The sequence below is a fragment of the Onychostoma macrolepis genome, chromosome 21 (assembly GCF_012432095.1).
Source record: "Onychostoma macrolepis isolate SWU-2019 chromosome 21, ASM1243209v1, whole genome shotgun sequence".
In the NCBI taxonomy this organism is placed as follows: Eukaryota; Metazoa; Chordata; class Actinopteri; order Cypriniformes; family Cyprinidae; genus Onychostoma; species Onychostoma macrolepis.
This window is the reverse complement of record NC_081175.1, coordinates 10,425,022-10,440,489: the sequence shown is the minus strand read 5'-3', so window position 1 is coordinate 10,440,489 and position 15,468 is coordinate 10,425,022. Positions and strand designations below refer to the sequence as shown.

The 15,468-nt window shown below is 36.6% G+C and overlaps 2 protein-coding genes and 1 non-coding gene across 7 annotated transcripts in view; 2 read left to right on the top strand and 1 right to left on the bottom strand.

Annotated features, from left to right (window-relative positions):
- Window positions 1-10,378, top strand: part of apbb3 (amyloid beta (A4) precursor protein-binding, family B, member 3) — a 35,535-nt gene extending 25,157 nt beyond the window's left edge. For 3 of the 5 annotated variants that reach the window (XM_058757804.1, XM_058757805.1, XM_058757806.1), the window contains exons 6-14: window positions 1,038-1,089; window positions 2,596-2,742; window positions 3,075-3,202; window positions 5,829-5,943; window positions 6,059-6,146; window positions 6,259-6,342; window positions 6,682-6,797; window positions 7,102-7,281; window positions 7,435-10,376. In XM_058757804.1, coding sequence (XP_058613787.1) covers window positions 1,038-1,089; window positions 2,596-2,742; window positions 3,075-3,202; window positions 5,829-5,943; window positions 6,059-6,146; window positions 6,259-6,342; window positions 6,682-6,797; window positions 7,102-7,281; window positions 7,435-7,659 — 1,135 coding nt within the window. In that variant the 3' untranslated portion in view covers window positions 7,660-10,376. Of the gene's footprint in view, window positions 1-1,037; window positions 1,090-2,595; window positions 2,743-3,074; window positions 3,203-5,828; window positions 5,944-6,058; window positions 6,147-6,258; window positions 6,343-6,681; window positions 6,798-7,101; window positions 7,282-7,434 lie in introns of all 5 variants that reach the window. The other 2 variants (XR_009267873.1, XM_058757808.1) reach the window with 2 other exon arrangements.
- Window positions 10,379-12,938: 2,560 nt separating this feature from the next.
- Window positions 12,939-13,010, bottom strand: trnac-gca (transfer RNA cysteine (anticodon GCA)). The gene has a single exon. It is a non-coding gene; the product is annotated as a tRNA-Cys (tRNA).
- Window positions 13,011-13,200: 190 nt separating this feature from the next.
- Window positions 13,201-15,454, top strand: pomp (proteasome maturation protein). The gene is made up of 6 exons (XM_058758711.1): window positions 13,201-13,265; window positions 13,768-13,868; window positions 13,951-14,011; window positions 14,831-14,932; window positions 15,037-15,130; window positions 15,294-15,454. Exons 1-6 carry the CDS (start codon window positions 13,263-13,265, stop codon window positions 15,359-15,361), a joined length of 429 nt encoding a protein of 142 aa, XP_058614694.1. The 5' UTR covers window positions 13,201-13,262; the 3' UTR covers window positions 15,362-15,454.
- Window positions 15,455-15,468: the final 14 nt, after the last annotated feature.

Sequence of the window (15,468 nt, the reverse complement as noted above, 5' to 3'; positions counted from 1 at the left end):
TGTCCTCAGTATATGTTAAAGAGCACTGTTTGTGTACTTGAGCAGAATAAAAATGAATCATTTATTTTTCATTTAATATTCAGTTAAATTACGTTTTCAGCTTAATTTGTTTTTCAGTTTAATGTATCATTTAACTGTAATAAATGATTATTATTATTTTTTTTTACTTATTTCTCATGAGACAAAGAAAGTGTGTCTTCCAGGCTTTTAGAATAAATCTGCAATATCAATAACTGTACTCAGATACTAACTTTTAAAATAATATTTGGTCCCACTTTATATTAGGTGGCCTTTTACTGTGTTCTTACTTTTAAATTAATTATTTTAATGCAATGCACTTATTGTGTACATACATGCTTTTACATTGTACTTATATTTTTAAAAGACCTGCATGTTATTACATCTGTAATTAATTTCTGTAATGTCATTTATAATTACGCTGTTGACCCATCCCTTACACCTTAACCCACCCTTAAACCTACCCATACCACCTAACCTTACCCCTATCCCATCTCAATAGCAGCAAAAGTGTTTTGCAATACATTATGAACACAATAAGTACATTGTACTTATTTTTTGATGTAAGAACATAGTAGTTGGCCACCTAATATAAAGTGGGACCTAATATTCTGTTGAATGTAATTATCCATTTTTATTTTTTTTATTTTATTTTGAGACATATACCCAGTCTAGGGCTCTATACTATATAATTTTCCTCTCCGAGACCACTGTTTATTATAGGGAGGAAGTATACGCAAAATGCTGTGACTTGTTCATAAGAATTTATGCATAAAGCTGAGAGTGATAATTATAGGAGTTGTTTCTTGTTTACAGGACAAACTACCCCAGCGGTGTGAATAGCCTTTTCTAGAGCATGAATGAAAGTGCTTTCAATAGAACACCAAACAGAAAAATAACCAAGTGTTCAGCATCTCAGGACTTAATTTGTATTCCTGTTTATTTTTTTCTGCTCAAATGAGCCCAGTATTTAATTATGAGTCATTATCATAATGATGTGCTCTCTTGCTCTGCTTCAGGCCCTCTTGGCAGGAAGAGTATTTCTGTGCCAACATGGATCCCGACTCCAAGGTAGAATCTTGCTGTGTGCTGCCCTAATACTGTTCAACATGTAAAATTTATTACTGTTTTCTGTGCTATTAGTCACTGTGCCCCACAAATATCACACCGAAAAGAAATGCAGAGCACATCCTGAGGTAACCACTGAGGGTGAAAGGTCAGAGTTGGAAAGGAGCATCAATCAGGGCATGTTTAGTGATGCAGTAGGGTGTATATGTGTGTGCGTGTTGGTGGAGTGTATATAGAAGGTGGGGGTGGAGGGCTATGACCTCTAAATGCACAAGAGATGCAATTTTAAGACCGCTTTATTGAGTCTATGTAAAATGATCCTAGTAGGCTGGGTCATAGATATATGCTCTGTACAAAACATTTCGACTTCCATCAGTCTCCATGAACAATTATCAGTGTGCCTCTTAGAAAGACATTCAAATCTGAAAGCTGAATAAATAAGCTTTCCATTGATGTATGGTTTGTTAGGATCAGACAATATTTGGCCGAGATACAACTATTTGAAAATCTGTAATCTGAAGGTGCAAAAAAATCAAAATATTGAGAAAATCGCCTTTTAAAGTTGTCCAAATGAATTCTTAGCAATGCATATTACTAATAAAAAATGTCGTTTTGATATATTTACAGTAGTAAATTTACAAAATATATTCATGGAATATGATCTTTACTTAATATACTAATGATTTTTGGCATAAAAGAAAAATCTATAATTTTGACCCATACAGTGTATTTTTGGCTATTGCTACAAATATACCCCAGCGACTTAAGACTGCTTTTGTGGTCCAGGGTCACATGTCATAGCTGTGACTTTAAATATCACAACATGATTTCATTTCTTGTAATTGTAAGTTTATTTCTTGTAATTCATCACTAAATATCTCACAATTGAGGCTTTATATTTCACTTTAAATATCACAATATGACTTCATTTCTTGTAATCGTGTATTTCTTGTAGTTTTTACTTTTTATCTTGCAATTGTGACATTTTCTTGTAATTGCAACTTTATTTCTTGTAATTGTATAACTACATGTCATAATTGAAGCTTTATATTTTACAGCCGTGATTTCAAATATCACAGTATGACCATTTCCTGTAATTTTGACTATTTCTTGTAATTGTGTGACTATATATCTCACAGCTGTGACTAAATATCACAATATGACTACTTGGATTGTGTGTATTTTTTATAGTTGTGACTTTAGATCTTGCAATTGTGGCTATTTCTTGTAATTGCAAATTTATTTCTTATAACTATGACTTTATATCACAATGTGACTTCATTTCTTACAGTTGCAACTGTATCTCTGACGATTGAAACTGTATCTCACAATGTGAATTTAAATCTCACAATATACCTTATAGCTTACATTTTTTTTTATATTTACTTATGTTTAGCCATAGAGTGGAAAGTGTTAGGGAGATTAATGGATTTATCAACAAGCGTCAACTTATTTTTGTCTTATATCATAAGAGTGCTGTTTGAAAAAAACTCTGCATTTGTTTCTCAGTGTTTTGCTGTGCGCTCGCTGGGCTGGGTTGAGATCCCTGAGGAGGAACTGACCCCTGGCAAAAGTAGTCTGGCGGTGAACAACTGCATCCAGCAGCTCTCTCACAGCAAAGCAGAGGGCCGGGACGCAGTTGGCGCCTGGGGAGAGGTGAGCCTGGGCTCATACACGTGATTTAGTATAGATGAGATGTGCTTTGCCGGGGCCCACTAGTATCCTTGGAGGTCTGCTGGATTAATTCAGACATGCGTAATAGCAGTACTATTGTTTTAGCTCTGTAACAGCACAAGAAATTGTTGTTACATACTGCTGAGTGTTGCTAGTATATATTTTGGTCTGTTACCCATTGCACTATTTTACAGTCCAGTTTGAATTATATTAAATTAGCTCAGTTTAGTACAGTTAGCTTAGCTCTTACAGAAGGTTATGGTAACTATTCAAAGCGTGTGTGTGTGTGTGTGTGTGTGTGTGTGTGTGTTCAGGGTCAGGATATGATGATGGTCCTCAAGAAGGACACTCTCAGTCTAATGGACCCTGTGGATCGCAGCCTCATCCATTGTCAGCCCATAATTAACATCCGTGTATGGGGGGTGGGCTGCAACAATGGCAGGTAGGCTGACCTTTGTACTTGTTCTATTTCTGGGTCTAAAATTCCTCAGCTTTTCCCTTTTCCAATGGTAACATAGATTATATCTGGATTTCCACAGAGAAAATTTATAAGCCTGGAAAATGACAAATGGCCAATAAACCCCTTCATTTCAGTTATATTTCCTCATGCAATGACAGGTCTTTGAAAATGTAGAGCTTTTTTTTTTATTATTATTTACAGCTAAAGTGAAGCCCAGTGTAGCTATTTTTAATTTAGTTGTGGCTTTGCTGTAAAACACACCGAGATACTGAAGATGAATATTGGCAATCCAAGCTATAATAGGACATGTTTTGAATTAAATGTGTTGCTTTTGTTTTTGATTTGTGTGTTGTTAAAATCTGTAACTGGCTAGAGAGTAGAGTAGCTCGCCTTTGTGAAAAAGAAGTGTACTTAGTTAATTGTATTGTATTGTGCACTTATAATGTACTTCAAATTCTGAAAGTGTATTTTTTTTAAAATAATATACTTGCAGATAATGTATTTAAAGTAATATATTTCTTAAACATGTACTATTTTTAGTATGCTAAATGCACCTCTTTTTCACAACAGTCTTGAGCTTGCGAAAACGTTTCTCGTGTTTTTGCGTTATTTTAACTATTATTAACCTTTTTTTCCTTTTTCTTTTTTAAACCGCCACTCGTGAAAACAGAGACAGGTAATAACTGCACTTTTTTTCTTTTTTCAACTAGACCTAGAAAAAACGTCTCATGGTGTCTGGGTTCCATTGTGGTCTATGAAGTACAGTAGCGCTCCTTAGCCATGTTTTCTTTCATTCCTTTACCATCATGCTTCATCTCAGGTTGTGTAATTTGTACTAAATGCAAAAAAATATAAAATAAAATATAACTGTTTTTTTCATTGACTGAAGTATCAGTAAATGATACTGAAGTACTAAATGCAAAAAATATCATAAAACACAACTGTTTTTTTCTTTTCTTCGACTGAAGTATTGCTTTGCTCTGCATGTCTCCAGAAATGCCTTCCCCTGTGTTCAAACAAACAATAAATGCAGATGATTCTTCCATGATTGACCAATCAAAGCCTAATTTTAGGGATTTATGTAAATTTTGTTTGGACATGGGGGATTACTAGTTTGTAATGGAACCATTAGTAGAGCATGTTGGCATGTGCCAATGAGAGATAGTCTTTGCTAGATGAGAGACATTTTAACCTTATTTATATTGTGACAATGTGCTCAGATCCAAATCCAAAAATAGACCCTTTCAGTCTAAATAGCTCCAGCTAAGTGTAAGTGTGGAACCCTGGACTCTTTCCTTACTGAGATCTGCATGGGCTGGCACAATAACTATGTATTCACACAATGAAGGTTTCCATCTCTCTCTTTACTGCCCAGGCAAATTCTTTTGTTATTCCATTTGGCTTGCATGTTCTCGAGTAAACGAGTGCTGGATTTCATGAGCATTGGTATGCTGTGTGAGCTTGAGCCACATGCCGTATGAAGCACCACTGCTCTATATTTCTCCAATGTAATATTCATGAATGAAATATTCTCTTTGATGGAGGCAACATGCAGCATTAGCTGAAGAATCGGTAGGCCCGCGTCACTGCGTTGCATTTTGGAAAATACTGCCCAGAAATGCAGATCGATCTGTATTTATAGAACATTGACATCTGATACTGGCGAGTACAGTCAGCTAAAAGAGACTTTCTATGGTTAATGTGAAGAGATTTAGTGAATAACAAGATAGGTTGAGAGATTAGAGATGGTTTAACATCACTTTATAAATACCCAGCTGGCCAATGTCATTTCCAGCTTGCAGTGGTTTTTGCCCTATTTTATTTTAGCATTTTACAGCCCTATTCTTAGAAGGGCTGCTTACTACTGTGGCCTTTCAGCTTGCTTATGGCAAAGTCAAATGCAACTGAATCATTATGGTGCCACATTGTAGTTTAAGTGTCAAAATAAGATTTGATTCTGTTATACAGAATATGACATATACACTACAGTTTAAAAGTTTGAGGATTGTTATAATTTTTTTAAATAAGTTATTTTATTCAGAAAGTATTCAAAAGCGACAGTAAAGGCCTTAATAATGATACCCAAGATTTCTATTTCAAATAAATGCTTTTGAACTTTCCTTACATCAATGAATCCTGAATTTATTTTTTATTATTATTTTTTATTATTATTAGTTTCCACTGAAATATTAGGCAGCACAACCAAATACATCAAATCAGTAAATTAAAATGATTTCTGAAGGAACACGTGACGCTGAAGACTGGAGTAATGGCTGCTAAAAATTCAACTTTGCATTATGGGAATAAATTACATTTTAAAATAACAAACAGTTCTTTTAGATTGTAACAATATTTAACAATATTGCCGTTTTGCTATATGTTTGAACAAATAAAGCAAGCACACCTATATATACCGTATATTTGTGTATCAAAATAACATTTTTCTTCCTTAAGTATCCTTTTCATGACCATAAATGTGACAGATTATATATTTACAATTTTTGTGTGATTTTATGTGTGTGTAGGTTTAGTGTTTCTACCAGGCTGTTAGAATAAGCATGAAAGTGACTCTGATGAGTATTTACTCCAGTCTCCTGGTCCTCTGTAGGGACTTTGCCTTTGTGGCCAGTGATAAAGACACCTGCATGCTCAAGTGCCATGTGTTTCGCTGCAACGCTCCAGCCAAGACCATTGCATCTGCCCTGCATGAGATGTGCTCCAAGGTAAGATCACACAATACTGTTAAAGCTCATAATTAACATAATTTCATAATTAAAAATGGCCAGATTTCAAAGTCAGTGGATTACGGTGTTGATTGTGATTGGTCTGTTTCCACAGATCATGGCAGAGAAGGCAGCACTGCAGCCCTCTATGACCCGTTCTCTCACCATGGAGAGTATCTCCCCAGAGGACTTGCCGCTCCAGGGTATGACCCCCGCAGTCTTTTTTGAGAAATCGGCATCTCTTAAACCCGAATGGTTGGTTGACTTTACTGTTGTATTCTTTCCTGAGACTTGATGTGTTTGAATGCTTTCCAGTTGACTTCCTGGAAGCAGTGAGGCAAAGGGTGCAGAAGTTTGAGGTGGAGTACATTGGAAACCTGCCTGTATCCAGAGCAATGGGTGAGTGGGCTTTGGGCCATTCAGATACCTAATAAACACATTTTACACTCTATGAATGAGTATTTGCTGAGTAAGCTCTGTAATACTCTTACAAACTAGGACCAAATACTTCATGTTTGGCATATGGTAGGACCCTGGCCCTCAAGTTTGAATTAAAATGTAAGTGTTTAGCTGGCTATTGTTTAGCAAAATATTTAAACCAGGTTAATTGTTATTTTGGTGGCTAATGTACAGTATAGAGACCTGGAAACCCTAGCTTAAATGGCCTTCAAATATGAGCCTGGTAGTGACGCACTGTATAGGTTTGTGGTTAATGTGTTCTTGTGTATATGCTGACAGGAATGGAAGTGTTGAACAGAGCTATTGAGAGCATCATGCACTCCAGAGACAGAGATGAGTGGGAGCCGATAGTCATCCATGTGTCTGATACAGTTCTGTCTTTATGGAGAGGAGAGGTGAGAATATCTACTAACTGACATTGAGGCATTTAAGTGTATTCCATTCATATGGTGTACTAACAGGCTATACTCAGGACGGAATACTAGTATACTGCATACTGCACAATTTGTACTGTATACTGTTTGTTTGTTTTTTAAGTATACAATGCATTTTGGAGCAGCGTACAGGAAAATTAGCATACTATGCATAGTACACACACACACACTATATACTACAGAAGTAGTATCAGTAGTATGCTTTTTTAACATAAACATAGTCTTTCTGTGTTTCACTTTTTCTTTCCCATTTGCTTTATTTCAGGATGGAGATGACCCATTTTGGGAAAGCCAAGTACGTTACTTGACTTTCCTAGGTGTGGGTCATGACACACACACTTTTGCAGTCATAGTGGATGCAGGAACCCAGCGCTTTGAGTGCCATGTGTTCTGGTGTGAGCCCGATGCTGGGATCATCTCTGAGGCAGTTCAGGCTGCATGCATGGTGAGGCAATACTTTTAATTTAATTGACTTTCACCCTACAAATATCACACACACCCTTCATAGTTTCATAGCACTGATGTATAATTTTGTCCAAAATCTTTAATGTGTTCTAAGTACAGTGTTTCTGTTGTAAATGACTGGTGCCCCCTTCAGGTCCAATACCAAAAGTGTTTGGTTGCACAGACTCCTCCTGTGAGGTCCAAAATGTGGCGGGCAGGCTCCAAAGTCAAACGAGCCAACTCCATGGATAGCTCTAGCTTCCCGCCTCGACACCAAGGACACACACCTTCCAAAATGGCTTCTCCCAGCGTGAAGAAGGGCATGCTGGCATTTTTTGAGACATTTCGGAATAAACATTCTGCAGTACCCACACCCTAACAACAGCAACTCCGGGAGGAGGATGGGGCCTGATGGGCTTTGAGGAGGGGGATATGAGGAGATGGAGAAATGAAAGGAATGAATAAACATGAAGCCTAAAAGCTTAGAAATATGAGTATCCTTTGCCTTTGGCATTTTTCGAAAAATCCAACTTAATTTCCCCGGTATGACTTCACAAAAAAGAAAACAACCCACCTAATTGCCCTTAATAAGAGTGTTTTTGAGGATTGACATATCTGAATGTAGGTGTGCAGAACAGTGTTTAAATGACATTGAGGTGCTGTGCTCTCACATTCCAAAAACTGACAGAACTCCAAACGCTCTGAAATTGAAATGCTGTTATACAACAGTTAGTTACTGTTCTCAAATGTGATTGATAAAAGGCTCATTTACACGGCACAGACAGACAGGGATTGTCACATTGGTCGTTGTCTGTCAGCGCAGTGTGAATTAGAGTACAAATTCTCTGGGGCTTTGCATCACTCCACTTGTCTATTTGTTCCAGACAGACTGTCAGTCTATATATTAGCGGTGGGGATTTTCTTTTGACTCTTTCTGCAGGTTACACTGTTACGGCAGGTGGTGACAAGTGATGAGTCTTTATGAATCTAGTGGACCTTTCTCTAGTAAACCACGTTACAGTCCGGCTCGTAGACACTCTGCATGATGTAAGTTTCATCGACAGCACTGTCCGCTGATGTTTGTGCACAACATTCAGGTGCTACCCAATGATTGGGTCTGTACAGACTTGTGCACGGACATCACCACATGTGCAAGTGATTTGAGCACTTTAAGAGGCTTGCACGCTCAACTGTGCATGAGATGGAGCAGAACGTGGAAAATGTATACCTGGGCTTTCACTTTCACCTTTACGTTTCAAGCTCTCAAATGTCTTGCACACGTGCTATTGTTGTCGCATAACTTCATGCGAAAAAAAACCTGTATGTGGACATCGGCGGACTGTGTTAACGTAAAGCGAAAATTATGTAATGCAGACTCTCCATGAACTGGAGCAGAATGTGGAAAAGTATACTTTCTGCTAAAGTCGTTGAATCATTGACTCAACTATGTGTTGCTCAGAGACTTTTTTCATTGGCTAAGCAATTACAATCATATCAACATCTAAAATTTCTACGACCAACAGTATGTCGTGCAATAAGATGTATATCGCAGTTTAATCGAAATGTCTGAAATATTTTGATTACAAGTATTGATGTACAGTCAGTGACCTAATTCTTGTATGACTAGTAGAGGGTAGAGATTTTCTGTTTAGGTCACATTTAAATTTAGCTTCAAACCTATTAGGAGTATCCGTATATATTAACAGTGAACCGTTTGTGAAAAAGGATGCTGTTTGCTGTTCTAATACACCTTTAAAATCAAATGAAGCTCAGAATATTCAAGGTCGTTACTCCATCTTGAGCAATTTTCACACACAACAAACAGACCTCAATAACATAGTGCTATCAGTGCAAGAGTCGTGCTTTAGATAGACCCTGCTTGTGTCACTATCATTGTTTCTATTGTGAGCTCAGAAACGCAGATGAGGAGATATCAGTGACCCCAAACAGAGACATTGCTTGTTATGATCCTTCCGGTTTGTGGAGTCCTCAGTTTAGTGTCATCTTTGCATGATTTTGCACATGCTTGGAAATTCAAGGCTTCGCTTGGGTACTTGAGAACACAAGCAGAGTGTGTTGGAGCTTTGAAAACTAGCTAAGTATGTACTTGGATAATTTAGAAAAATCATAAAAAAAATAAAAAAAAGATGCAGTCACATCATTCTTGTGCAAATTTTCACAAGCAAAATCCAGTAAGAATCCTAACAACTGGGAATTTTGTGTAAGGGTTCGTCACGTGGATTCACGGCATTTAATAATAGAAAGCTACTTGGTTTGAGAATGACTTTTGTGTGAGCTTTATATATTGCTACACTTTTGAAAATAGACAATGGTCCTTTTTTGCCTGTGAAATTTTGCTTATGTGACTATACCTTAAAAACATACAAAATGTGATTTACTCCCAAAGGCAGTGCAGATCTTGATGATGAAGAACCCACAGCAAAAACTGTGGTTTCACTGCCAAAAAAAAAAAAAAAAAAAAAACTTGCGCCAATATATTTGCATTATTTTGAATGTAATAAGCTCTTTCAAAGCACTCAACCTCAGTGCATGTTGATCTGAGATGCCCACAGGCACGTAAGCACCCACACGAATGCCACTAAAGGAAGTTATGTGATGCTATATCTAATATATGCAACTGCTCCTTCCCTTCCCTTACTTACAAGAAAAAAAACAAAAAAAACATGTATTATATCACAAATGAACTCAGGTCTCCTTAATGCTAAAACAAAGGGGGAAATATAGAAGTGGACGACTCTTCAGCATGTAAGATCATTGACGACAAGCCTTTAGAAGAAAGTTTGACTGATAGTCTTAGTTAACGGTCATGTAGCACCTTGTGTTTCTTATTTTTGTCCAATTTATACTCTCTGTAAAGAAATCTTTCTCTATATATTTGCAGTATTTCAGCACAAACTAGGATGTCATGTAAATGGTTTTGTATTATTCTTTGTGTTTGTTATTATTGTTGTTATTAATCAGAATGACATGCCGACCCGAATCCACCATTTGGTGGAGTGTGTTGGGACATTAAACTGCTTGAATCTCTAGCTCTTTTGTCCTTCATTTGTGTGTCAGTGTCTTATACACCTGCTTTTTCCTCACCATTTCAGATCCCTCTTCTCCTTCCTTTTTTGTTGAGGGGAAAAGTGTCCGTAGGCCTATGTTATTATGTGTATTACTCCATTGTGTTCTTTCAGGTTAAATGTCTTTGGCACTGGCAGAATCCTCATTTCTTGAGATGGACTCCTCTTGTTTTGTGTCCAGACTCTCATAAATATCTTTTAAATGGAGAAATAATGTTTTAATTATCAGACATTTACTACAAAACAGCATCATTTCAAATACATATTGCTAGAACGGTAACTTCCACAGGAAACAAACTGAAGGCTGGTGAAAGTGTAAAGGCCTTTGGTTTATCTTGTCTTTGATGTTAAGGGAGATTTGATGCCAGTGTGAATATGCAAATCTACAAAATGCGTCCCAGATAAACCGCACATATCTTAGTACACATGTCTTTGCTCTATCAGATCATTTATCTCAGATTGTGTGTGCTTACCCTCATTTCTGTTTTTAAGAGTTTCATAGATCTCTGTTTCGCTCTGTTCAAGCTCTGTAACAAATAAAACAATCTCTTAAAACGTATCACAAAAAAATACATTTTATAACTAAAAAGACATTAAACAAGCTGTTTTTCAACATGCAGCATTAAATAGCACTTTTAAAATGACTTTTTGTGACCATCATGAATTTACTTATTGTTGCTTGCCTTTTTTGAATGTATGATCCGTAGTTTTCTCTTCCATCTCTGAATTATGTACACTGGAGAATGAAGTTGATATGCACATGCTGAAACATCTTTATACGAGTGGATTTTATTATTATTATTATTATAATGTAGCTAGAACAAATAAAGCAAATGAATAATACCTTGCTTTGCGATTAATGTGCCTCCAGTACAAGTAAAGAAAGAACACAGACGTGATGACACCAAGCCACAGTGCTATAGAAATACTGATGAGAGGATCTTTTCCTGAGCAACTGTTCTTAACAGTTGTATTTTCTTCAATGGCAGAATAATTCACTGGACAATTAAACAAGAATTATTATTATTATTTTTTTTTTTAATTAATGTTGCTTTAAAAATTACAATGGTATGTTGCTTTGGTATTCTGCTGTTTTATGTGAAAAAGCAGGGTGTAAAGTATACATGCACTGGGTCTTGAGTCAAATTAAGACCAATTTATGAATGCAAAACCAAGTTGTGTGTAAATGATGTTAAAGTCTTACCTGGAGTATCCTGAGACATTGTTCCTGGTATCAGCAAAAATGTTAGGATAATATGCATTAGGCTATATTATGGTTCAAATACATTCAGTAACACAGGAATGTATATGATATCATTTTCATTTGCACAGCAAAGTGTGGGTGAAGGGTCGGCAGAGACAAGGAAATAACCAAGAGGTTTTCAGATGACCTGTTGCACAGCAGAAGTTCTGAAATGCTTTTTTTTTCTTTCTAGCAACACTTCAAACACCTCAGTTTCCTGAGTTCACTTCACACACATAGTGAACAATTTAAAATGCAAACAGCCTAATTATTACACTGCCTAATGACCACATGTTTGCCTTTGGTTAGCCTAATATTTCTCGGGGAGGGTTTTTGAGCAATGGTAATTGTAATTAATAAATGGTAGAAAATTATATAATGACTTACCCCAACTTGACATTTGCTTCCTTAATTATACCCTTAAGTTTTTCTATATCCTACCATTGCTAGGCTAGCTATGTTTTCTCTTGTCTGAATGGATGTTAGTGTGGTTTTAGTTTAGCTATAGATCAGAAAAGAAAAAGCTAAATAAAAGGGGGGAATGGCCAAAGATCATTCTAGCTCATGTTCATAAGACACCGCGGGCAAACACAGACACACACACCTACCTTTGGGTGGCAATAGCTGCTTGTTCGCATTACACAGGAGTGACTGCATTTTTTCAAATTTTCCTAACCTCTAAAAAATCAGCATGTTGTTTAAACTTTTTGTGATGAATATCCATTAAATAATTAATTTATATTTGTGCACACATAGGCTACCAGTCAGGTCAAAATGTTGCTAAATATGGCTGAATTATTAAAGCCAGAGCACTAAGTGAAGAGCTGAGCCAAATGCTCCCTAAAAAAGAATTCCCATCACCACCCCATCCAGCGCTGTTTGTTCTATGGCTCCTTAAATATCTCAATACTTCAACAGAAATCGGCTTCAGATGATTCAGTGAGAGACCGGTCCGAACCAATTCGATTCTTTTGGTCAACTGACTGAAAAGAAAGCGCCACCAACAGATTAATTCAGGAATGACTGGCATCGCTGGTTCAAGCGCCAGAAATACTGGACACGCATCCTTCTCGCGGGGAAAACAGTTCTCAGATCAGACTGCTGTTCGTGTCTTTTGGCTGTCTTTTCTTTGTGTGTATCATCTGATGTCGAAAATAGCCTACTTATTACACTGCCTAATGACCACATGTTTGACTTTGGTTAATATTTCTCAGGGACGGTTTTTGGGCAACGGTAATTGTAATTAATAAATGGTAGCAAATCATATAATACTATGCACGCAATGATTATTATACCAAGACATAAGACAAAGAAAAATTTTCCTCATTGAGGGGGCACCCGGATTTGAACCGGGGACCTCTTGATCTGCAGTCAAATGCTCTACCACTGAGCTATACCCCCTTCCACAGCTAAGCGCTGCGCAGATACCTACTTAAAATCATCCGAGGAGCAGGTAATTTTTGTTAGTATTTTTCAATTAAACATCCCCGTAAGAGGTATATGTTGTCATTAATAATAGCATAAGAGTATTCTTTAAAAAAAAAAAAACAGAGACCAAAAACATTTCATACGTCGTGATCACATGATAACAGTATTTCCGACATTGACCGGAAGTAAATTTATGCTGATCGTAAAGACGAACCTTGCTTGAAGATGGTAGTGTAGAGCTCCAGTTTGTTATCTAGTGCTTTCTTTTCTTTTGTTGCAATTTATAGGGTGGTGGTGTGTGTTCGTTTTCTGCTCTTCGTACAGTGTGAAACGTGCGTTTAGCGTTAATAAAGTACTTATTTGTGCCGTGCCGGTAATTAGCTAGCTAACATAGCATAGCACAACGAGCCGTTGTGTTTATTTATATTCCAGGACAGAATAATTAGTCAATTTGCACTTTGATGTCTCCATGTTTTATTTTTTGCCGCGACAGAAATGTATAAATATCAGAACTTATTTTGTTACTAAGTTGTTAGCTTCTAATGAATTGTGATGCGTCATGGCCTTACTTTCAGTTTGTAGTCTTAACGTTACCTAAAAAGACTGAAAACGTTAATGTAACGGGGTGACTGTCTCATTCACACTCTTTCAGGCCCGTCTGGCGTGTACATTTTTATTTACATCAGCTTCCTTTTGTGCATGTTTCTGAAATACTTTGTGTTTTCTGCAGAATACTCGTGGCCTGCGTTCTCAGCTGAAGGACAGTGTTCCTGTGACAGGTCTGTGTCCACAGGCTGGTCCTTATGGGGTTCAGGACTCTCTACGCAGAGGGTATGTTCTGGTCATATAAACCTGTAAATGATTGTTTCTGCCTATTTTGTATTCTAAATCCTTAATTTTGCTGCGATCATAGGTTCTCAAGTGTAAAGAATGAGCTGCTACCGAGTCATCCATTGGAGCTTTCTGAGAAAAATGTGAGTAGAATCTAAGATTTGGCTTTTTTTTATTTTATTTTTTTTTATACATAATATACAAACCTAAGAGTACAAAGGAAACCAAACAATACGATACAATACAACCATAGCAACCTCAACAAAACAAGTCAAGATTATCTAACATAATCAAAGCATAATGGTAAAATTCAATTCCGTTATTGGAGTAAATTCAGTTGCTACAGTGAGAACAATAGTAATACACTTTTGAGTTCAGTTTTGAGGAAATCCACAAAGGGCTGCCATACAGTTTGAAATTGGCGATGAGATTTGGGTTTAAGATTTGGCTTCTTCAGTCTATCGCCAATGTACGTGATCCTACAAAATGCATTTAAATGTGTAAATACATGATATTACAGAACATTACTGGTAGTAAATGATGATGCTCATGCTAAAATATGTATTGATGAACACCATCTTAAATAATCACACAAGTACAAAAATATATTACATAATGTTTTAATTGCATAAAAAAGTTCTAGTGATTATAATATTTAAAATATGCAAGCATGAAAAATTAACATTATTTATGCCATTTGCTAAATAAGTGTGTATTGAAACCAACAATGCAATGTTAAGTAGAACACAGTGTAACATGCTGTGAAGGTTTATGATCAACTTTTTTTTTTTCCTGTTTTTGTTACATGTATCTGTATTAATAACACTAAATTATGCATCGTTACAAGCAGATAACCCTAATCCTATAGTAACTGTTATTTCACTTTGCTTTGTACTTGTGTAATTACAAGGACACCTTAAAATAAAGTGTAACACCAGCTAGCTTGTATTATGTGAAATCAGTTTCAGCTCAACCAGGACAAGATGAATTTCAACACACTAAGGAACATCCAGGGTCTCCATGCACCCCTCAAACTACAGATGGAGTACAGAGCGGCTAGACAGGTATTGCGAGCAAGTGTCATAAACACATGTAAATTATACTGTAAACGCCCTATACTCATTATGGAAGACTATTGTATTTAAACTTTTCATTTGTTTGCTTGCAGATTCAGCGTTTGCCCTTCCTGCCAAGCTCAAATCTGGCCCTGGATACCCTCAGAGGTTCTGATGACACCATTGGCTTTGAGGACTTCCTCAATGGTATGTAACATTCGTCACGCGTTAGCTTTCAAGTCTTCAAAGTTATGACCTATTTAGTTCCATGCATGATTTTTGCTTTATAGAAATATGGTACTTATGATTGCTTAAATGTAATTAGAATGTTATTTTGTGGAGTATACTAATTTTTTTTTTCCCCTCCCAGATCCTGTCCAAAGTGAGATGATGGGTGATCCTCATATCATGACCGAATACAAGCTTGGTATCCTGTGAGGATGGCGTTTCTGCACTATTTTCACCTCAAGCCCGTAGATTGTGTTATATGCATTGTTTGACCCCGGTTTCTAATAAAATGTTAAATTTGAATTCAGAAATTTTGT